Genomic DNA, 23,508 nt, shown 5'->3' on the forward strand with positions numbered 1-23,508 from the left:
CCCAACAAAGCTAAGCACAGGCGGGGCGGCTCGTGGCACCTCCTACCCGCTCTGGAAGCTGCCGCCGGAAGGGCCAACGTATGAGGGTCTGAGAAGGTGGAGGTGGAGGCCTACCCGGGCCCTCGGGCCGGCGAGTTCCGTGGGAGCGCCCTTTTGCCTGCTAGGATGTTTAGTAGATGCCAGGGTCTCCCTCGGCTCCCTGAGGAACCGCCGTGCGCGTTTCCCATGGACACAAACTTCACAGGCCCAGAACGTCACGGGAGGACGCGTTGTGAACCTCAAAGAGCCCACTTACGTGACAGCGCCGGGCCGACGGACACTCGCTGAACTTCTGGCCCGGAGCAGCACAGCTCTGAAGTGGGCACTGGCATCTTTTATACAAATAAAGGAAAGTGGTCCCACGTCCCTAAAACAACAGCTTGCTGAAGAGAGATCGCAAGGCATCCTTCACTCCAGCTCGGGTCTGACTCCAAAGCCCTCTGCTTTAGAAAGTGTGACTACTTCTGCTGTAGAAAACCGGTATCTAGGCCGGGCGCGGTGGCTCATGCCTGAAATTCCAGCACTTTGGGAGGCCGAGGCGGGTGTATCACCTGAGGTCAGGAGTTCGAGACCAGCCTGGACAACATAGCGAAACCCTGTCTACTAAAAATACAAAAATTAGCCGGGTGTGGTGGCGAGCACCTGTAATCCCAGCTACTTGGGAGACTGAGGCAGGAGAATGGCTTGAACCCGGGCGGCGGAGGTTGCAGTGAATTGAGAGCATACCACTGCACTCCAGCCTGGAGAGCAAAACTCAGTCTCAAAAAAAAAAAATCGGTATCTGAGTTCTCTAGCACCGTGATTGCTCCAGTGAGACGGATTCATATATAATTCTATTCCAATTTTTTTCATACGTGTAAGCTTAGGTACCTTGTCCACATAAATAGGAAGTTGCAACTAAAAGGGGTTTTATTATAGTAGTATCTCAAGCTAGTAAGTATTAACCAAAAACATTTAAATGTTTTATCAGTTGACAATTTGTTTTGGTCTTCCTTCAGATCTATTGAAAACAGCTGGGCACCGTGGCGCACACCTGGAATCCCAGCTGAGGCAGGAGGCTCCCTCGAGCCCAGGAATTGAAGGTTGCAGTAGGCTATGATTGTGTCACTGCACTCCAGCCTGGGAAACAGTACAAGACCTTGCAAATTAGAAAAAAGTTTCTGGAAAGTATACCAAAAGTCTTAACTTAAGATTTGCTAAATGAATATTAATTCAGCAACCTAACAGCAAGTACATGGGGGAAGTTGGAGGATCTAGAAACTGACTTCCTTCACACCAACGACTCCTGCATTTAGCAGGTAAAAGCCCAATAGCATGATTGAGTGGAAACATGAAGGGACAAGGGTTAGGCTAGTTATGTTTATAAAAAGTCAACAGAGATTGAGTCAAGATACCAGAAACTCTACTGTAGTAAGATCCCAATTTGCAAAAACAGAGAAAGGAAGCATACGGAACTGTACCTTCTCAATTTTGCTGTGAATGTAAACTTCCTCTAACACATAAAATTTATTTTAAAGAAAAAAAGCCAGGAGTGGTGGCTTGCACCTGTAGTGCCAGTTACTCACAGGGGAGGCTAAGGCAGGAGAATCACTTGAGACCAGCCTGGGAACTGTCACAAGACCCCATATCTATTTTTTTAAATTAAAGGGGGATGGGTGGGTGCGGTGGCTCACACCTGTAATCCTAGCACTTTGGGTGGATGAGGTGGGTGGATCACTTGAGGTCAGAAGTTCAAGACCAGCCTGGCCAACATGGCAAAGCCCCATTACTACTAAAAATAGAAAAATTAGCTGGGCGTGGTAATGGACGCCTGTAATCCCAGCTACTCAGGAGGCTGAGATGGGAGAATCACCTGAACCTGGGAGGTGCAGGTTGCAGTGAGCCGAGATCGTGCCATTGCACTCCAGCCTGGGTGGCAGGAAAGGCCTACTGCAGGGAAGAAAGACGAATTTAATCCTGGTGTAAAGAAAGGCACGTCTCTAAGGATGGGAAGGAAGGTGTGATTTGGTCTGAAAGAATACTGTAAAAAAGACACACTTGTAGTTAGCATAATTCTTTAAATTGTTCTCTTTTTAGTAGCCCGAGAAAATCTACAGAAATTGGAAAAATTCAGAAATTCTGATTTGCTGAGGAACTGATCTGAACGACCAGCCTCATTTTCATAGTAGTATGGCCATGCAGAGCTCCCTAGTGGTTTATTAAAACCTAAAGCTGGCCGGGCGCAGTGACTCACACCTGTACTCCCAGCATTTTGGGAGGCCAAGGCGAGTGGATCATCTGAGGTCACCAGTTCGAGACCAGCCTGGCCAACATGGAGAAACCCCATCTCTACTAAAAATGCAAAATTAGCCGGGCATGGTTGTGGTCTGGGTGCCTGTATTCCCAGCTATCCTGGAGGCTGAGGCAGGAGAATTGCCTGAACCTGAGAGGTGGAGGTTGCAACGAGCCAATATGGTGTCACTGCACTCTGGCCTGGGCAAAAGAGTGAGACTCTGTCTCAAAAAAAAAAAAAACAAACAAACAAAAAAAAACAAACCCTAAAGTTAACAACTAAACCACCTGGGAGGTGATACCAGAAAAAAAATTTAACACTTCCTGGGTAACCTATTGAGTTTCTCATTTTAGTTACTAGAAAGCTTTCTTCAAAACTTTTATTAATCTGCTCTATTAATGCCAAAACCATTCAAAAGGAATATGAGGTCATGAAAATTAAATTCCCTGGATTCAGTCAATTTGGAGGGCCATTCAAAGCCTGTATTTTTGGCAGGGCTGTGACATAAATGACAGTAGATTTGGCTCTGTGTTCTAAATAGTGGAACAGCAAGTTGCCATATGTTCTACTCTTTGAAAAAGAGTTGTTACAGAGCAAGTATGTGTGTCTTTAGGAGGAAAAAGGAAAATAAACTGCCCACCTTCTTCAGAGACTATAACCACTCATGGACTTTAATACTCTAGAACGGCCACTTTTGCTTCCCACCTTTATTTAGAACATTCATCTTCCCCCTCTACCCAGAGATTCCCATTTAAAAAAAAGAAATTTTTTTTTTTTTGAGACAGAGTCTCGCTCTGCCCCCCAGGCTGGAGTGCAGTGGCACGATCTCAGCTCACTGCAAGCTCCGCCTCCTGGGCTCATGCCATTCTTCTGCCTCAGCCTCCCGAGTAGCTGGGACTATAGGCGACTGCCACCATGCCTGGCTATTTTGAAACCGTGTGAAACCGTGTTAGCCAGGATGGTCTTGATCTCCTGACCTCATGATCCGCCCGCCTCGGCCTCCCAAAGTGCGGGGATTACAGGCATGAGCCACTGCGCCCGGCCCCATTTAAATATTTTTATAGTAAAATTTGCTAAGGGACTAAGAGTAGACCAGGAAATGTGAAAATCATTACTACGACTACCCAACTATTTAACAAATTTCTTATCCTATCACCTTTCATACCTGTGAAACGATGGTAATAATCGATGTGTCTAGAGAACTTTCAAAACAAAAGGGTAAATCTATGTAATTACTCATCCCCACGTATTTTTTTTTTTTTTTTTTTTAAGACGAAGTCTCACTCTGTCGCCCAGGCTGGAGTGCAGTGGCGTGATCTCAGCTCACTGCAACCTCCGCCTCCTGGGTTCAAGCGATTCTCCTGCCTCAGCCTCCCAAATAGCTGGCACTACAGGTGCATACCACCATGCCTGGCTAATTTTTTGTATTTTTAGTAGACATAGGGTTTCAGTGTGTTAGCCAGGATGGTCTCGATCTCCTGACCTTGTGATCTGCCCGCCTCGGCCCCAAAGTGCTGGGATTACAGGCGTGAGCCACCGCGCCCGGCCTATTTTCTTTTTTGTTCTTTTTTTTTGAGACGGAGTTTCACTCTTGTTGCCTCAGCCTCCTGAGCAGCTGGGATTACAGGTCACCACACCCAGCTAATTTTGTATTTTTAGTAGAGACAGGGTTTCTCCATGTTGATCACGGTCGTCTCGAACTCCCAACCTCAAGTGATGCACCCGCCTCAGCTTCCCGAAGTGTTGGGACCGCCCCCAGCCATCCCCATCTATTTTCTAAGCAGACAGATCAATTAACCTGATTGATAATTATACAATATAGATAATCATCCAGGATACCTTGGATACTTTGAGACATGTTCTCACTGTCACCCAGGCTGGAGTACAGTGGTGTGATCACTGCAGCCTTTACCTCCCAGACTGATCCTACCTGCCTCCCAAATAGCTGGGACCACAGGTACATGCCACCATTCCAGGCTAATTTTTGTATTTTTGTAGAGATGGGGTTTCACCATGTTGCCCAGGCTGGTCTCAAACTCCTGGGCTCAAGAGATCCACCGAACTTGGCCTCCCAAAGTGGTAGGATTACAGGCGTGAGCCACCACGCCTGGCCAGTACTTTCTGGATAAGGGTACAAAGATATAGTTCAGCAGTGATATGGCTACTGGCAGAGTCTTGGAACGAACAGTTTCTTCATCTGAGGAGCAGGAAAGATTTGTATGTTATTTACCTACCTACTTTCGCTAGGTCCTTCTATTTGCTCTTTGTTCATCACCAGAAGGTGGTACTATATGAATACTTCTCTTTTCCTCTAGTAACTGAGAAAATGATACAGGAGTTTTTATCTCCTCTCGCTCTGTGTGTATGTGTATATATATATGTGCATGTTCATATAGACCCCCCCACCCTAATACTGTCAGCATATTACAGTTGGTTAGAGTATGCTACATATTAGCTACTTGGAAATACCTTTTGGCACTCTAAATACGCTTAAGTTGCAAAGAATACTCACTATCAAAGTCCATTATCTGAGCTCATAAAGCTTCAATCTGTGTCCACTTTTATTCCCATGACTTAAGTGGAAACCTGAATGTGGTTTAACTTCTTAAAAATACTATGTGCTGGCCGGGCGCGGTGGCTCAAGCCTGTAATCCCAGCACTTTGGGAGGCCGAGACGGGCGGATCACGAGGTCAGGAGATCGAGACCATCCTGGCTAACACAATGAAACCCCGTCTCCACTAAAAATACAAAAAAATTAGCCGGGCGTGGTGGCGGCACCTGTAGTCCCAGCTACTCGGGAGGCTGAGGCAGGAGAATGGCGGGAACCCGGGAGGCGGAGCTTGCAGTGAGCCGAGATCGCGCCACTGCACTCCAGCCTGGGCGACAGAGCGAGACTCCGCCTCAAAAAAAAAAAAACAAAAAAAAAACTATGTGCTATACTGATCAAAACTTCCACCTTCCTTTGTCTTTCCTCTTCTTTCTTCGGACCTCACATGATAGAAAATCAAAGTTGGTGATTTATTTTTTATTATGTTAAAGGTGATCTTGGCTTAAGAAAAACCAGATTCGTGACTAAAGGAAACATTTTCTTGGAGCTTTTCATTGTCTGGCTTAAATTTCCTTTAAAAAAAAAAGTAACTTTCCCTAAGTTAAAGTTAGCACTTTCACAAATGCTAGCAGAGTCACTAAATGAAATATTAACATCAAAACAAAAAAAACACGATTAACGAAGAAGTATTTTATTATTTTGCTGCAAAGCTGTTGCTTCACCGTATAAAAATAGCACCAGCAAATGCAGTGTATTGCAAAATCAAGATAGTGGTGTGTCATCTAACACTGTACAAGCAACAAAAACCTCTTCACTCCCAGTTATTTCCAATGGAAAGGTCATTAAGTATTTCATCCCAAATCCAGGCAAGTTACAATATTATATAAGGCTTAAGAATAACAACATTATCTTTGAATTATGTAATTTTTAAAACTAGTTTTTACCATGGATAATTTAATGAATTCTGAACACTAGAGCCTAGTCTAAAATCTATAATCATTACAAAGTTAAAGGACATTTTCCTTCATTAGCAGCGTTAACAGTAGTTTTTTTCTTCCCCATTGGTAATGCTATAAGTTGCTATTCTAAGTCTTCTATCCACCACTAATTTAAGACAATCTGCTGGGTTGTGGTATTTCATACTAGTTTATTTAGGGGTTCCATTTTCACTCCTCAATAGATTTGATGTATTTCTCATATGCTTCTTCACTCATAAGTTCATCTAGTTCTGAAGGGTTACTCAGTGTCATCTTGATCAGCCAACCTGCAACCAAAAAACAACCTTATATTCCACATTAACTTTTTAAAAAGTCAGATTCATCCAAAATGTAAAATAAATTTGAGTGCCTCAATCTCGTATTCTTTACAAAAACTATACATATTTGTTCATGGAACTTTAAATTTTAGCCTTAAGAATTAAAATACTTGTATATAACAAATGAAAATAATTATAGCTAGAATAGATTCCACCATAATAAATTAAGAACTCTTAGGTTGTAATAAGTATCAGACAATGACATTTAAATCTTTAGGGGCTGGGCACGGTGGCTCACGCCTGTAATCCCAGTACTTTGGGAAGCCAAGGCAGGCAAATCACTTGAGGCTAGGAGCTCTGGACCAGCCTGGCCAACACATTGAAACCCCATCTGTACCAAAAACAGAAAAATTAGCCGTGCATGGTGGCGGTTCCCTGCAATCCCAGCTACTGGGAAGCTGAGGCAGGAGAAGTGCTTGAACCTGGGAAGGGGAGGTTTCAGTGCGCCGAGATCATGCCACTGCACTCCAGCCTAGGCGACAGAGGGAGACTGTCTCAAAAAAATAAGTCCTTAAATATATGATCCAAATATAAAAGGCCAGGCATATCTTTAACAAATCGAACACTAACTACTGAGGTTAATGGGATTAGAAAGCAGTAGTAATTAGAAGGACTAGGTGACAGGCAAAAGAGAACTACAATCTAATCCTAACTTTGCCATTTATCAGCCATGTGACCCTGACAGATAAATCCTTTGGAGCCTCTATTCATCTACAAAATAGAGAAAATTGCTGTTAGCTTACCTCATTAGATTGTAAGGATGAAAATGTGAGAAAACCAAAAATTAATGTAGAATATATTATTATTTTGTTATCTCCCATGTCCGTGTCACACAATATGAGTGGCTGCTTTATGTCTGAAAAAGTACTTTGCAGGTGTTTACACCAAACCAAAGAATCTACAACATATCAAGAACCCTGCAAAATAAGGTAATGCTTTTATCACCAGAGATCTTTTTTTTTTTTTTTTTTTTTTGAGACGGTCTTGCTCTGTCATTCAGGCTGGAGTGGAGTGGTGTGATCTTGGCTCACTACAGACTGCAGCCTTGACCTCCCAGGCTCAAGCAATTCTCCCACTTCAGCCTCCCTAGCAACTGAGACTACAGGCACATTCCACCACAATCAGCTAATTTTTGTCTTTCTATAGAGACAGAGTCTCACCATGGTGCCCAGCTGGTCTCCAACTCCTGGACTAAAGCAATCCACCCACCTTGGCCTCCCAAAGTGCTGGGAGCATGGGTGTGAGCCACTGCGCCTAGCCAGAAATCTTAAACATAACTTTATGTATTCAAGTAACCTCTGTTTTCCTTTTAAAGCAGAACATCTCTATTTAGTACCAAGAAGTAGAAAAAGATGAAGTCACAATCAGCTAAGCTTGCTTTAAATTCCAGATAAAATATTAACTGTGAGAAATTTCTAGCAAAAGCTTACCATCTTCATAACAAGATTTGTTTACAAGTCCTGGATTTTCTGCAAGAGCTTCATTAATTTCAGTTACTTCTCCTGATAAAGGAGAATAGAGTTCACTAGCAGCTTTCACACTTTCCAAAGCACCAAACTCATCTAAATGGGGAAAAAAAATAAAGAAAACATGAAATGTTAAAAGTCAGTGACCAGAAAACATAAAATATGGAAAAGTAGATTCCTGTCATATAGCTATGATTTTAAAATTCCAAATTTCTTTTTTTTTTTTCTTTTTTGAGACGGAGTCTCGCTCTGTCACCAGGCTACAGTGCAATGGCGCAATCTTGGCTCACTGCCACCTCCGCCTCCCAGGTTCAAGCGATTCTCCTGCCTCAGCCTCTCGAGTAGCTGGGATTACAGGCCCACACCACCACGCCCAGCTAATTTTTATATTTTTAGTAGACAGGGTTTCACTGTGTTGGCCAGGCTGGTCTTGAACTCCTGACCTTGTGATCTACCCGCCTCAGCCTCCCAAAGTGCTGGGATTACAACCGTGAGCCAATACGCCTGGCCTAAATTTCTTTAATTAAAAATAAAACCATACGTTTTGTCAGGCTGTAATAACCCACGAGAAGGGTATGTATTGTCTCAACAAAGTGGACCTATCTGTGTGTCCCGGACACAGTGAATAACAAATGGTGATGTGCCTGAATGCCAGATGTGTGTAGGTTCAGTAAAACTCAATGTTCTTGCAACTTAGCTGTGGCTCAGAAAAAAACAAAATGAAAACTTTAGAATGTTCCAGTGACAGTGAAGTACCTTGTATCAGACCACCTTCCTGCAGATAACAGTTATAAGCTCTGGACCGGGCGTGGTGCAGATAACAATTATAAGCTCTGGGCCAGGCATGGTGGCTCATGCCTGAAATTCCAGCACTTTGGGAGCCCTAGGCAGGCAGATCACCTTAGGTCAGTAGTTTGAAACCAGCCTAGCCAACATGGTCTCTACTAAAATACAAAAAAATCAGCTGGACATAGTGGTGGACGCCTGTAATCCCAGCTACTTGGGAGACTGAGGCAGGAGAGTCGCCTGAACCCAGAAGGCGGAGGTTGCAGTGAGCAGAGACCACGCCATTGCACTCCAGCCCGAGTGACAGCATGAGACTCCATCTCAAAAAAAAAAAAAACACTATTATAAATGTTAAAAGTCAGTGACTTGAAAACATAAAATATAAACATATATGAAAACATAAAATATGATTACAGTTAGTAATCCCAGCACTTTGGGAAGCCAAGGCAGGTAGATCACTTGAGGTCAGGAGTTCAAGACCAGCCTGGCCTTGAGGTCAGGAGTTCAAGACCTTCCTGGCCTTGATAGAGCTTTTGGGAAGCCAAGGCAGGTAGATCACTTGAGGTCAGGAGTTCAAGACCAGCCTGGCCTTGAGGTCAGGAGTTCAAGACCAGCCTGGCCTTGATAGAGACGGGGTGAAACCCTGTCTCTATCAAAAACTCAAAAAAAAAAAAAAAAAAAAAAAAAAAAAGTAGCCTGGTGTGGTGGTGTGTGCCTGTAGTCCGGCTACTAGGGAGGCTGAAAAAGGAGAATTGCTTGAACCTGGGAGGCAGAGGTTGCAGTGAGCCTGTATTGCACCACTGCATTCCAGCCTGGGCAACAGAGCAAGTCTCCATCTCAAAAAAAGAAGAAGGAAAAAAAGAACAGTTTAAAAAAAGGCTGAAAAGTTAACAGTCTTAGGGACCTATAGGACAGTATCAAGTGATCTGATGAACACGTCTCAAATCAGAGAAGACAAAAGGAACGAAGTGAGAAGAGAAAGAAATCTTGACTAAAAAAAGAAGTCTCCAAATTTAATGGAAAAAAAATTCAATCTACAGATTCAAGAAGCTCGGTAAACCCCAAAAGCGGCCAAAGGTAACACACACTGTGTGATTCCTTTCAAATAAAGTTAAAGAATAGGGAAAATTAACCTATGGTGTAGAAACGAGAGAAGATGTCATCTATTTGTTGGGAAGGTTTATTCAAGTGTATACATTTGTTAAAACTCACTGAATTGTACATTTCTGGTCCATGCATTTCACTGTATGTAGATTTTACATCAAGTTAAAAAACTACCTTTAGCAGAATGTCTTAAAAGGGTACTCATTAGTTTAAGGACATTATCTAACATATTGAATATTAATAGACTTTTTTTCTTTTTCTTTTTTTTGAAGCAGTCTTGCTCTGTCGCCCAGGCTGGAGTGCAGTGATGGGATCTCGGCTCACTGCAACCTCCGCCTCCCAGGTTCCAGCAATTCTCCTGTCTCAGCCTCCTAAGTAGCAATTACTTTTGCACCAGCCTACTACTTGGGTCAAAAGCACTCTAATTGGCTGGGCACGGTGGCTCACACTTGTAATCTCAGCACTTTGGGAGGCCGAGGCAGGTGATCACTCGAGGTCAGGAGTTCGAGACCAGCCTGGCCAACGTGGGGAACCCCCGTCTCTACTAAAAATACAAAAATTAGCTGGGAGTGGTGGCACATGCCTGAGACACAAGAATCGCTTGTACCCGGGAGGCGGAGGTTGCAGTGGGCCGAGATGGTGCCACTGCACTCCAGCCTGGGTAACAAAGCGAGACTGTCGCAAACAAACAAACAAACAAAAACACTCTAATTAATCCAGGGTACAAACAATTTACTATTCAATGTAAAGATGAGGTAAAGAAAATTCATGGCATGGATCATTCCAAGATCCTAACAACACTCACCTTGTTTGTTCAATTTTGTCCCAACTTCAGGTAGACTACAGTAAACGACATCTCCCAATGCTTCCTAAATAAAACAAGACAAAACCAAAAATCTCTAAGAAATTAAAACTAAACCCTCCAGTAAACAGAACAAGCAAAACACTGAATCCCCTATAATTAAGATTTAGTACATATTTTATACTTGAGGGGCTACATTCTTGGGTTTTCCTTAAAATTCTTTAAACATGTAAAAACTACTTGGTCAGGCATGGTAGTTCATGCCTGTAATCCCAGTACTTTGAGAGGCCCAAGGTGGGCATATCACTTGAGGTCAGAAGTATGAGACCAGCCCGGTTGACATGGTGAAACCCAGTCTCTAATAAAAATACAAAAATTAGCCAGGCGTGGTGGTGGGCACATGTAATCCCAGCTACTCAGGAGGCTGAGGTAGGAGAATCACTTAAACCTGGGAGACAGAGGTTGCAGTGAGTTGAGATTGCGCCTCTGTACTCCAGCCTTGGCGACAGAACAAGACTCCATGTCAAGAATAAAAATAAATGGCTGGGTGCGGTGGCTCGTGCCTGTAATCCCAGCTCTCAGGGAGGCAAAGGTGGGAGGATAGCTTGAGCCCAGGAGTTCGAGACCTGCCTGGGCAATATAGCAAGACTGTTCTCCAAAAATAAGTAAAATAAAATGATTTTAAAAACTATTCTCAACTCAGGAGCTGCAAGAGACCAGCCACCAGCCTGATTTGGCTCACAGGCTTTAGCAACGTGACAAAAGCCACATGCCCCAGACAACGCTGCTAGCTCTTTGTTTTGTTTGGTTTTGAGACAAAGTTTCTCTCTTTTTGCCCAGGCTGGAGTGCAGTGGCCTGATCTCAGCTCACTGCAACCTCTGTCTCCCAGGTTCAAGTGATTCTCCTGCCTCAGTCTCCCAAGTAGCTGGGATTACAGGTGCCCGCCACCATGCCCAACTAATTTTTTAAAATTTTTTGCTAGAGACGCAGTTTCACCATGTTGGCCAGGCAGGTCTTGAACTTCTGACTCAGATGATCCACTTGCCTCCCTTCCAAATGCTAGGATTACAGGTGTGAGCCACTGCACCCGGCAAACACTACAAGCTCTTCTGAGCATGAACATATTTGGTGTTCTTCCACCTCTGCAGTTTTATGTACACCATTGCCCCCGATGCATTTGCTGAAATCCTGCTCACTGATTCTACAAATCACAGTCCTCACGCCTTGTACTCCCTGAAGTCCTTGACTCCAGAAAGAAGTGGTCTCTCCATCAGGTAGGTAAATTACAAGCCCACCGTTCCGACGCCATCATGTAATGTGTGCAAGTTATTCCCGTGGAGGTAGGTAAATTACAAGCCCACCGTTCCGACGCCATCATGTAATGTGTGCAAGTCATTCCCGTGGAGGTAGGTAAATTACAAGCCCACCGTTCCGACGCCATCATGTAATGTGTGCAAGTCATTCCCGTGGAGGTAGGTAAATTACAAGCCCACCGTTCCGATGTCACCATGGAATGTGCGCAAGTCATTCCCATGGAGGTAATGCCCCTCACAAATACACTCTAGGAGGTAAGGACGACATCTTACACAACATCTCAAAAAATACCCAATACGGAGCCTCACAGTAGGTATACAGAGATGCCAAGGAAGACAGAATTGTCAGTGATTCTCAACACAGAAGAATCTTACATGTCTGAGGAATTTTGTACAGTCACATGCCGCCTAATGGCGTTTTGGTCAACAACAGACCACATACACGACAGTGGTCCCATGAAATTATAATATAGTTAGTATCACTTATCCAAAATGCTTGGGACCAGAAGTGTTTTGGATTTCAGATTTTGGAATCCTTGCATTATACTTAACAGATGAGCACTCCTCATCCAAGATTCTGGATTCCAAAATGCTCCAATGAGCATTTTCTTTGAGAGTCATGTTGGTGCTCAAAAAGTTTCAGATTTGGCCAGGCGCGGTGGCTCAAGCCTGTAATCCCAGCACTTTGGGAGGCCGAGGCAGGCGGATCACAAGGTCAGGAGATCGAGACCACAGTGAAACCCCGTCTCTACTAAAAATACAAAAAATTAGCCGGGCGCGGTGGCGGGCGCCTATAGTCCTAGCTACTCAGGAGGCTGAGGCAGGAGAATGGCGTGAACCCGGGAGGCGGAGCTTGCAGTGAGCCGAGATCGCGCCACTGCACTCCAGCCTGGGCAACAGCGTGAGACTCCGTCTCAAAAAAAAAAAAAAAAAGTTTCAGATTTTTGGATTATTTCAGGGATTAAAGATGCTCAACCTGTACCATATTTTTACTGCATCTTTTCTATGTTTTGATAGACAATTGTGTTACAATTGACTACAGTATTCAGTACGGTAACATGCTATACAGGTTTGTAGCCCAGGAGCAAAGGCTGTACCATACAGCCAAGGTGTGTAATAGGCTGTACCATCTAGGTGTGTGTAAGGGCACCCAGGAGGCTCACACAAGGACGAAATCCCCTAGGAGGCATTTCTCAGAACACAGCTCCATCATTAAGTGACACATGACTATACTCCCATCAGTTAACATCCCCCTTCCCCGCCTCACCCAATACATACATCCAGTTGAAAATCACTGACCACGCTAGTATCTGGCTTCTCATTTTCTCTTAAACATTATCGCCATATGGAATTGAGGGGAACTTACAGAGAAAAGATGGGCTAAATAAAAGCCTTCCCTTTGTGTAACCTGTGCCTATTGAGGTTTTCTGTCTTCCCATCCCGCTGGTCATGTGTGTGTCACTGGACCCACAAAATGCTGGTAACACCCTGCTCTTCTTTTTCTTCTTTCCCTAAATGCCCAGCACAAAACACACACATTTCCTTCTTGAATAAGATGTTTCCTACTTTTAGTGTTAAGCTTGCAACATCTCTTAAAATACCACATAATGCCCTAACTACGTTTTACTTAATTCAACTCTGGTTGGTTTTCTTTTTTTTTTTTTTTTCTGAGATGGAGTCTCACTCTGTCACCCGGGCTAGAGTGCAGTAGTGTGATCTCGGCACACTGCAACTTCTGCCTCCCAGGTTCAAGTGATTCTCCTGTCTCAGCCTCCTGAGTGGCTGGGATTACAGGTGTGCACCACCAGGACCAGCTAATTTTTGTAATTTGCAGTGACATGATCATGGTTCACTGCAGCCTCAACCTCCTGGGCTCCAGCAATCCTCTTGCCTTAGCCTCCTGAGTAGCTGGGACCACAGGCATGAGCCACCATGCCAGGCTAATTGTTTTTTAACTTTTGGTAGAGATGGGGTCTTACTATGTTGACTAGGCTGGTCTTGCACTCCTGGCCTCAAGCAATCCTCCTGCCTAAGCCTCCCAAAGTGTTAGGATTACAGGCCTGAGCCACCTCACGCGGCCTAAACACTTTTTTAAACACAGAGATAAAGCAAATTATGCAAGAGCATACTGTCACAAATATTTCAATATAATCCAATACCTGTGCAAAATTGCTGATTCCCACTGTTCCAATACCATTTTCTGTTGTTATCCATTCATGTTTCTCTGTGAATTTACGCACTAAAACAGAAGACCAATATTTCAGAAAACCAGCAGCATTACTTCTTAAGAAGCACTTTTCATTATCATTCCTTTCAAAAGACTTTCCCAGAATTTGTGTCTGACCTGTTGACACTACCTTTAAATAGTACATGGCCCAGGAAAGAACGAAGATCGTGTATAGATCTGACGCATTGAAACAGCAGTACCATTTAAGCAAAGATGGCTTGATCTGAACGCCGTGTGCATCTTTTGGAGACTGGATTATTTGCTTTAACATTACTTAGCCTAAATCACAAAAGAAAATTTTGGAGCATATTTCAAATGTATACTTAACTATTACTGGTCTGTCTTTCAGAAAAAAAAAAAAAATTCTGTCCCTCTGAAGACAGATTTGGGGTGATGAGGTTTAGGGAGACAGCATAAAGATGGCTCATATAAGAATCTATTTAACCTAAGAAATAAAAACAATAATAAGGTGCCTCTTTAGGCAGAGTTGACCTAAGAGGCCTTCACTGCAGCCTGGGTTATAAAGTAAAATTTTATAGGAATGAAACTGACCTCCTGAAACAACTATAATATGACTAAGTTCTTAAAATTCTACTTTAATCAAATTCAAGCCTGACCTTGAAGACAGTACTACCATCACTTAAAGAAGAAAACTAACATCAGAACTCAACAGTCTCCTCAGAGCTAAGCCATGAGTTGGTGGAAAGTGAAGCTCTGCTCATCATTCACTGGACAGGTTCAGCACTTCACTTACTGAGCACTTCTCTAAAGATATGGTCAAACGATTCAGGGAATCCTGAAAGAGAGGCCGCCCAGGCCGGGCATGGTGGCTCACACCTGTAATCCCAGCACTTTGGGAGGCTGAGGCAGGCAAATCACAAGGTCAGCAGTTCGAGACCAGCCTGGCCAACATGGTGAAACCCCGTCTCTACTAAAAATACAAAAAAATTAGCTGGGTGTGGTGGTGGGCACCTGTAATCCCAGCTACTGAGGCAGACTGAGTAGCGGTAATCCCAGCACTTGGGAGACTGAGGCAGGAGAATCGCTTGAACCTGGGAGGCGGAGGTTGCAGTGAGCCAAGATTGCGCCACTGCACTCCACCCCGGGTGACAGTGCGAGACTCCGTCTCAAAAATAAAATTTAAAAAAAAAAAAAAAAAAGAAAGGCTGCCTAATGTTCAAGAGATGTAAAAAGAGTTATTTAGGATATAAAGTTCAAAGTACTTGCCTTAGAGGATATTTTTTTAAAAGCATATGCTATATTAAATATATTTCATATTCTGACACCAAGTATTTTTCCAAAAACAACGTGACATAAGTTCATAGGAAAATGGTTAACTCAAATACTGTTTTAAAAAGGCCTCACTGGCTCATTTTACCCCTTACCCAAAAGATAGTTGTACTCAAAACAGCATTCAGTTGCTTTGGTTACAGCTTTGATATGCAGCACAACATAAGTAGAGTGTATAATTATTATTTTTATTTTTTATTTTTGTAGAGATGGGGGGTGGTCTATGTTGTCCAGACCGGTCTCAAATACTGGGCTGAGTAATCCTCCCACCTCAACCTCTCAAAGTGTGTGAGCCACCGTACCTGGCCAAGTATGTAATTTAATATTGCTTTCTTTTCCCCCTAATTATGAAACTTTATTTAAAGTTCATACCCTTCAGTGGAAGAAGTCAAAAAAGGTGTCACTAAGAAATTTACTTTGTTTCATTCCACTTCAAAGAACTGAATGTTTCAGGTCAATCTGATGTTCAGGTAAGAAAGTTTAAGACGTGTACACTGTGTTCTGACTGAAAGACTCTCCCTACCACCTTTACTAACTACTTCAGGTCTAGATTTGGAAGCCCGTTCCTGCCCAAAGGCTTGTCTAACCAAGCCTGGGTTCCTGAGCCAGTCAGCATGCTCTCACGGTACCTTACACCACTATTCCCCACCACACTCACAGTGCTGAACATGCTAGAGAGTTCATCTGTCAGTCTCCCCAGGCAGTAGACTGTGTACCGAGCAAGAAACAGCAGGGTTTATCCTATTTTCATTTGTTTTCCCAATTCTAAATACAGTGCTTGCCACATAGCAAGCACTCAAAAGCTGAGGGAATGAAATAATTTGTTTTCCCTTAAATTATCATGTTGCAGGCCAGGCACAGTGACTCATGCGTGTAATCCCAGCACTTTGGGAGGCCGAGGCGGGCAGATCACCTGAGGTCGGGAGTTTGAGCCCAGCCTGGCCAGCATGATGAAACCCCATCTCTACTAAAAAAATACAAAAATTAGCCAGCTGTGGTGGCACATGCCTGTAATCCCAGCTACTTGGGAGGCTGAGGCACGAGAATTGCTTGAACCCAGGAGGCAGAGGTTGCAGCCAAGATCACGCCATTGCACTCCAGCCTGAGCAACAGAGCAAGACTCGGTCTCAAAAAAAAAAAAAAAAAATCGCTGGGCATGGTGGCTCACGCCTGTAATGCCAACACTTTGGGAGAAAAATAATTTTTTTTCCCCTTAAATTATCATGTTGCAGGTCAGGCACAGTGGCTCATGCCTGTAATCCCAGCACTTTGGGAGGCCGAGGCGGGCAGATTACCTGAGGTCAGGAGTTCGAGACCAGCCTGGCCAGCATGGTGAAACCACGTCTCTATTAAAAATACAAAAATCAGCTGGGTGTAGTGGTTCATGCCTATAATCCCAGCTACTTGGGAGGCTGAGGCAGGAGAATCACTTGAACCTGGGAGGCGGAGGTTGCAGTGAGCTGAGATTGCACCACTGCACTCCAGCCCGGACGATGAGCAAAACTTCGTCTCAAAAAAAAAAAAAAAAAAAAAAAAAAAATCATGCTGCAGAATAAAATGATCTTTTAAAGTTTATTAAGAGGATTCTGAGCAAAATAGATGGTATACAGTTGTCTATAACACTTAATTCTCTCTGTTACAAGTCTAGAACTCGCCAGTTGTATGCCAATTATGAGCAGTCTGAAGCTAATACACCTTTTCAAAGTAAGTGCCAGACCACTATAAATATTACCTGAGACTACCATCTTTGACCTTGCCATCTTGCCCACCTGTGAAGATAATTTTAGGATTAAGGCTGCTGTGACACTCATTTTAGCAACCGAGCAACCCCAAGTTTAGAGGGAGACAGCAACATTACTAAGCTCAATACCCCTCAGTCCTGGCCAGGCGCAGTGGCTCTCGCCTGTAATTCCAGCACTTTGGGAGGCCGAGGCGGGCAGATCACCTGAGATCAGGTGTTCAAGAGCAACCTGGCCAACATGGTGAAACCCCGTTTCTACTAAAAATACAAAAATTGGCCAAGTATGGTGGCGGGCACCTGTAATCCCAGCTACTCGGGAGGCTGAGGCAGGAGAATCACTTGAACCTGGGAGGCAGAAGTTGCAGTGATTCAAAGTCCTAAGTCTTTATTTTAATAAGCATGCTGTTTAGGCTAAAGATAATGATTAGTACAATTCTCCTTTAACCCTTGGCCCGACAGAAAGAAGTGGATAGATTAGGTAAATAATTACTTTCTTTTTTTGAGACAGAGTCTCACTCTGTCGCCCAGGCTGGAGTGCAGTGGCGCGATCTCGGCTCACTGCAACCCCCGCCTCCCGGGTTCAAGTGATTCGGCCTCAAGTAGCTGGGATTACAAGCACATGCCACCACGCCCGGCTAATTTTTTGTATTTTTAGTAGAGATGGGGTTTCACCCTGTTAGCCAGGATGGTCTCGATCTCCTGACCTCGTGATCCGCCCGCCGCGGTCTCCCAAAGTGCTGGGATTACAGGCGTGAGGCATCGCGCCCGGCCTGGTGCTTTAATTTTAATAAGCGCTTCTGCTTTAATTTTACTTCGGAGTTCTCAGTAACGGTCCATTTAGTAAATTAAAGGCCTCCCCATTTGGGGTCTCAACGATGCACGCAGATAGGAGATAAACTAAGGCCACTGAGACGCTTAAGCGACACGTGCCTGGCTTCTGCAGCAAGCGGCCGACCCGCCCGCGGGACCGGCCGGGCCACCCCAGCTTCGGCGTCCCGCAGGCCTCCCCTCCCGGGGGCAGGCAACCCCTAGGGCAAAGGCTGCTCGCGGGACCTCCCGCTACTTAAGAGGGAGAAGCGGCCGCAGAGCCGGGGATCCCAACAGAAGAAAAGGGCAGGGTCCATGCTCGCTCCGCACCGGTGGCTCAGGAGCGGGGCCCAGGCGTCCTCCGAGTCCAGCTGGGCCCGGGACAAGCAGCCCAGGCGGGGAGGGAGCAGCCGCCCACTTGTCCGCCGCGCTTACCCGAGAGCAGAGCGGGTCGCGTGCGCAGTGTCCGGACGGCGCCCGCCCCCAACTGCCAGGGCCTCAGCGGGCAGGGCGCGGCGGGTGACCGGACCGCGCGCAGGGTGCAGAGCAGGTCCCGCACGCTCCGCACCACTCGCAGCGCCATGTTCGCAGGGACGGGGGTCGCAGCGCTACGCCTCGGCCACCCGCGCCGGGAGGCGGGGCGGGGAGGGGCAGTTCGCGGCCGGAGCAAGCCGGCTGGACAGAGGCGCGGAGGCGGTGCCGTGGGGGTGGGACAGAGCCTGATTGGGCAGAGCGCGGAGGGCGGAGACTCCCAGGCGAGGGGGCGAGGCAAGGTCTGATTGGCCAGCACGCGGAGGCCGGAGACTCCAGGGCCTGGCGCGACCTCGGATACGGCGACGCGCAAGAGGGGCGTAAGAGGGGCGTGGATATGGGGGAATAACCTGAGGCCCGGAAGAGGCAGCACTGAGGGGCGGGGACTAGCGCGGCGGGCCCGGGTATGATTGGGCTCCCCGGAGGAGGGGGCGGGGCCTAGCCCCAGGCGTGGTTTCCTTTCCACATGTGGATCTGTTTCACTGTCTCAGGCATAATTTTGCAAAGGTAGTTTCACCACCACACGAAGGAATTCAAGAACAAGTCGGAAAATCGTGAAAGTACAGAGATTTACTGGAAAGTACACACTCAAGAACGGGCGGACTCAAGAGAGGGCCACACAACGGGGCTTGGGGTTTCCATCTTTATGCGTTTAAGAAATGGATATGCACGAAGGTTTCTGGAATAAGGTGGAGACTTCTCAGAACTGTGGTACCACCTTTTTTTACACCAAATATGGGTGTTCCCGGAATTGTCATGGTGCCAGTGGGTGTGTGACTTAGTATGTTAATGAGTACCAGGTGAAGCCTAGGTCAAAGCCAGCGCCACGTTGGGTCCAGTTGGTTTTAGCCAGCTAGGCCACACCCTGGTTTTTCAGGGTCTTATCAGCCCATAGCTTGTGTAGCTATTTCAACAGTTTCCTTTTGTTAGGTAGAACTGCAGCCTGGAAGTTTCTATTCTCCTGCAACCACTCTGTATCGTTCCTGTCTCAAAGAGTCCCAGGGACCCCAAACAGGACCGGCAGAATCCAGCAGCTTACTTAAAGAGGAATAAAGACTTGTCCAAGGGTCAGAAGTGGCTTCTTGGTGGAGACTGGACCCAAGCCAGTCACTAATGCAAAAATGTTCAAAACGCAGAGAGCTGAGACCCAGTGTGCACAACTCCTTGTTTCATCAGCCAGCCGTGTGACCAAAGCCTTCCGAGAAAAACCGAAGTCATCATCCCAATCCAAGAAGTCAGAAAAAAATTAGGTTCTGGGAAAGACCTCACCTTTAACACAGATTTTATAGAGTGGCCATGAGTCAGCAAATAAATACTGTTGTGAAAAACACCTTAAGCTCCACACACACCTTTAAGTACTGTTACCAGAAAGGGCTCCCAACCCAGACCCCAAGAGAGGGCTCTGGGACCTCATGCAAGAAAGAATTTGGGGCGAGTCTATAAAGCGAAAGCACGTTTATTAGAGAAGTAAAGAAAAAAAAGAATGGCTTCTCCATAGACAGAGCAGCAGTATGGCTGCTCAACTGAGTATACTTAATAGTTATTTCTTGATTTTATGCTAAACAAGGGGTGGATTATTCAAGAATTCTCCAGAAAAGGGGCAGGGATTTCCTAGAACTAAGGCTTCTTCCACTTTTTAGACTATACGGTAACTTCTGGACGTTGCCATGGCATTTGTAAACTGTATGCTGGTGGGAGTGTTGTTTTAACATGCTAATGTATTATAATTAGCATATACTGAGCAGTGAGGCCTACCAGAGGTCGCCATCTTGGTTTTGGTGAGTTTTGGCCAACTTCTTTACGGCATCCTATTTTATCAGCAGGGCCTTTATGACCTGTATCTTGTGCCAACCCTAGCTCATCCTGTGACTAAGCGAGGCAGGTGAATCACTTGTGATCAGGAGTTTGAGACCAACCTGGCCAACAAGAAGAGACCCCGTCTCTACTACAAATCCAAAATTTAGCCAGGCGTGGTGGCAGGTGCCTGTAATCCCAGCTACTCAGGAGGCTGAGGCACGAGAATCACTTGAGCCTGGGAGGCAGAGGTTGCAGTGAGCTGAGATCACACCACTGCACTCCAGATTGGGTGACAGAGCGAGACTCTTCTTCAGAAAAAAAAGAAAAAGAAAAAGAATGCCTAACCTCCTGGGAATGCAGCCCACCAGGTCTCAACCTCATTTTGCCCAGCCCATATTCAAGATGGAGTTGTTCTTGTTCAAACACCTCAAACAGTACCACAGGGTGCACACCATGGAGTGTGTGTGTGTGTGTGTGTGTGTTTGGGGAGCCATATGTTGTTGCACTGAGCTTCTGCCCTGCTATGAACTTAGGGTTGCCACCACATCTATGCAGTGGCTTGCAAGGGCCGTCATGCCCACTTTTCTTTGAGCAAATCATTCCCGTCTATTGAGGCTTTGCTATGCGCTTGGCACTATGCAAACATCTTTTTAATCCTCTCCAAACCTCTTTCTGGCAGATGTTATGCTTATTTCATAGATGAGACTCAGAGGTTAAGGCACTTCCCAGCGGTGGGATCACGGAGGCGTTTTGTGGCTTAAGTAGCTCCTAGGTAGCAGTAGTAGACCTTGGCCTCTACGCTGATTAGAAAGCAATTGTTCTCTTTTTTGTTTTTTTGAGACGAAGTCTAGCTCTGTGCAGTGGCGTGATCTTGGCTCACTGCAACCTCTGCCTCCCAGGTTCAAGCGATTCTCCTGCCTCAGCCTCCTGAGTGGCTGGGACTACAGGCACGCGCCACCATGCCCGACTAATTTTTGTATTTTTAGTAGAGACAGGGTTTTACTATGTTGGCCAGGCTGTTCTCAAACTCCTGACCTCATGAACCGCCTGCCTCAGCCTCCCAAAGTGCTGGGATTACAGGCGTGACCCACTGCGCCTGGCCTTTTTTTTTATTTTTTGAGATGAGGTCTCGTTCTGTTGCCCAGGCTGGAGGGCAGTGACAATATCACGGCTCACTGCAGCCTCTACCTCTCAGGCTCAGATGATTCTCCCACATTAGCCTCCTGAGTAGCTGGAACTACAGGAGTGCAGCACCATGCTCAGCTAATTTTTTTAAAAAAAACTTTGTAGAGACAGGGTCTTGCTGTGTTGCCCAGTGTGGTCTTGAACTCCTGTATTCAAGCGATCTGCCCCCTTGGCCTCCCAAAGTGCTGGGATTACAGACATGAGCCACTGTGCCCGGCCAGCAACTGCTCTTAAGCTCTGCTCCACTTGCCTTCATTGACTGGATCACACTGGTCTACGCTGCCCTACAGATCTTGGCTATCTTCTCTAATGTCAAGATTTTGTTTTCTATTGTTGTTTCATTACAAGCCAGTGCAGCATCAAGCCACTTACACCCTAACATATTTTTTCTCAGCTCCACTAACTCATGATGGAAAGAAAAAGATCACACATCAACATCAACATATGGGCTACAAACAGGCCCTTCCACCAAAAAATACGAGGTGTGCTTTTTTTTGGTAAGAAGCATTGAAGACAGTCAAATTTTTTTTTCTGTTTCAACCTAATAATCTTTGTAACCTCCTGGTTTGAGATTTTAAAGGTCATCTCATTGCCCATTTAGTATAAGCACCGGAAAATTGCAGGTGGTTTTTTTCTTCCAGCTGTTTTGAGAAGGGCTCATTCATCTCTTTGAGCTGATAGACATCTTTTCCTCTTATAACAATATGATAGACTGGGTGCAATTGCTCACGCCTGTAATCCCAGCACTGTGGGAGACCTAGTGGGCAGATCAGGTGAGGCCAGGAGTTCAAGACCAGCCTGGTTAACATGGTGAAACCCCGTCTCTACAAAAAAATGCAAAAATTACCCAGACATGGTTTTGTGTGCCTGTAGTCCCAGATGCTGGGAAGGCTGAGGCACAAGAATCACTTGATCCCGGGAGGCAGAGGTTGCAGTGAGCTGAAATCATGCCACTGCATTTCAGCCTGGGCAACAGAGTGAGACCCTATCTTTTTTTTTTTTTTTTTTTTTTGAGACGGAGTCTTGCTCTGTCACCCAGGCTAGAGTGCAGTGGCCGGATCTCAGCTCACTGCAAGCTCCGCCTCCCAGGTTTACGCCATTCTCCTGCCTCAGCCTCCCGAGTAGCTGGGACTACAGGCGCCCGCCACCGCGCCCGGCTAGTTTTTTGTATTTTTAGTAGAGACGGGGTTTCACCGTGTTAGCCAGGATGGTCTCGATCTCCTGACCTCGTGATCTGCCCGCCTTGGCCTCCCAAAGTGCTGGGATTACAGGCTTGAGCCACCGCGCCCGGCCTATGAGACCCTATCTTAAACGAACAAACAAAAACAGAAAACTTTTATAACCCAGTATTCCCCATATTTATTTGACCCAGAGATATTTTTGGAGGAATGACACCTGTTCTGGATTGAATTGTGGCTCCTAAAGAGATATGCCAAAGTCCTAAGTCCCAGTTCTTCAGATGTGACCATATTGGAGAACAGGATCCCTGCAGATGTATTATAGTTAGTTCAGATGAGGTCACCCTTGACTAGGATGGGCCCCTAATCCAATATGGCTATTGTCCTGAGAAGAGGAGAAGGAACACAGGCTCTCAGCAAGCTTCTTCCCATCTGGGAGTGATGCATCTAGAAGCCGGGGGATACCAAGGCTTGCTGGCCAACACCAAAAGCTGGAAGAGGCAAGAAGGATTCTTCCCTACAGCCCTCAGAGGGAGCATGGCACTGCCAACATCTTTTTTCCTTCTTTTCTTTCTCTCTTTTTTTTTTTTTTTCTTTTTTTGTGAGACAGAGTCTTGCTCTGTCACCCGGGCTGGAGTACAGCGGTGCCACCTAGACTCACTGCAACCTCCGCCTCCCAGGTTCAAGTGATTTTCCTGCCTCAGCCTCCTGAGTAGCTGGGACTACAGGTGTCTACCACCACACCTGGCTAATTTTTGTATTTTTAGTAGAGACAGGGTTTCACCATGTTGGCCAGGCTGCTCTCAAACTCCTGGCCTCAAGTGATCCGCACGCCTCAGCCTCCTAAAGTGCTGGGATTATAGGCGTGAGCCACGGCGCCCGGCCACTGCTAACATCTTGATTGCAGACTTCCAGGCTCCAGAGCCGGCACAGAATACATTTCTGTTGTTTTAAGCTACTCAGTTTGTGACACTTTGTTCTGGGAAACTAATACAGCATCCATTAGCATCTCTCGGACAGTTTGAGAAGCCCTGAACTAGAATCATTCAAAAGCAATCCCCAGTGGACCAAAAAGACGAAATAATTAGTCTGTGGAGGAAATTGT

The 23,508-nt window shown here is 45.6% G+C and overlaps 1 protein-coding gene across 1 annotated transcript; it reads right to left on the minus strand.

Annotated features, from left to right (window-relative positions):
• Positions 1 to 5,535: 5,535 nt before the first annotated feature.
• LOC105491210 (glycine cleavage system protein H) lies at positions 5,536 to 18,374 on the minus strand. Its single transcript, XM_071084995.1, has 5 exons — positions 18,148 to 18,374; positions 13,807 to 13,886; positions 10,337 to 10,400; positions 7,606 to 7,737; positions 5,536 to 6,124 (listed from the first exon to the last, which is right to left on the minus strand). Exons 1-5 carry the CDS (start codon positions 18,293 to 18,295, stop codon positions 6,027 to 6,029), a joined length of 522 nt encoding a protein of 173 aa, XP_070941096.1. The 5' UTR covers positions 18,296 to 18,374; the 3' UTR covers positions 5,536 to 6,026.
• Positions 18,375 to 23,508: the final 5,134 nt, after the last annotated feature.

This window comes from Macaca nemestrina, chromosome 18, assembly GCF_043159975.1.
Source record: "Macaca nemestrina isolate mMacNem1 chromosome 18, mMacNem.hap1, whole genome shotgun sequence".
Taxonomy (NCBI): Eukaryota; Metazoa; Chordata; class Mammalia; order Primates; family Cercopithecidae; genus Macaca; species Macaca nemestrina.

What these genes read in the sequence shown, in the direction of transcription:
- LOC105491210 (XM_071084995.1), bottom strand. Translation starts at nt 18,295, where the DNA reads ATGGCGCTGCGAGTGGTGCGGAGCGTGCGGGACCTGCTCTGCACCCTG. An exon ending in GAATCAGCAATTTTGCACAG is followed by an intron (nt 10,401 to 13,806) that starts GTATTGGATTAT and finishes TGTTTTATTTAG; the next exon opens with GAAGCATTGGGAGATGTCGT. An exon ending in CAAATCTTGTTATGAAGATG is followed by an intron (nt 6,125 to 7,605) that starts GTAAGCTTTTGC and finishes TTTTGGTTGCAG; the next exon opens with GTTGGCTGATCAAGATGACA.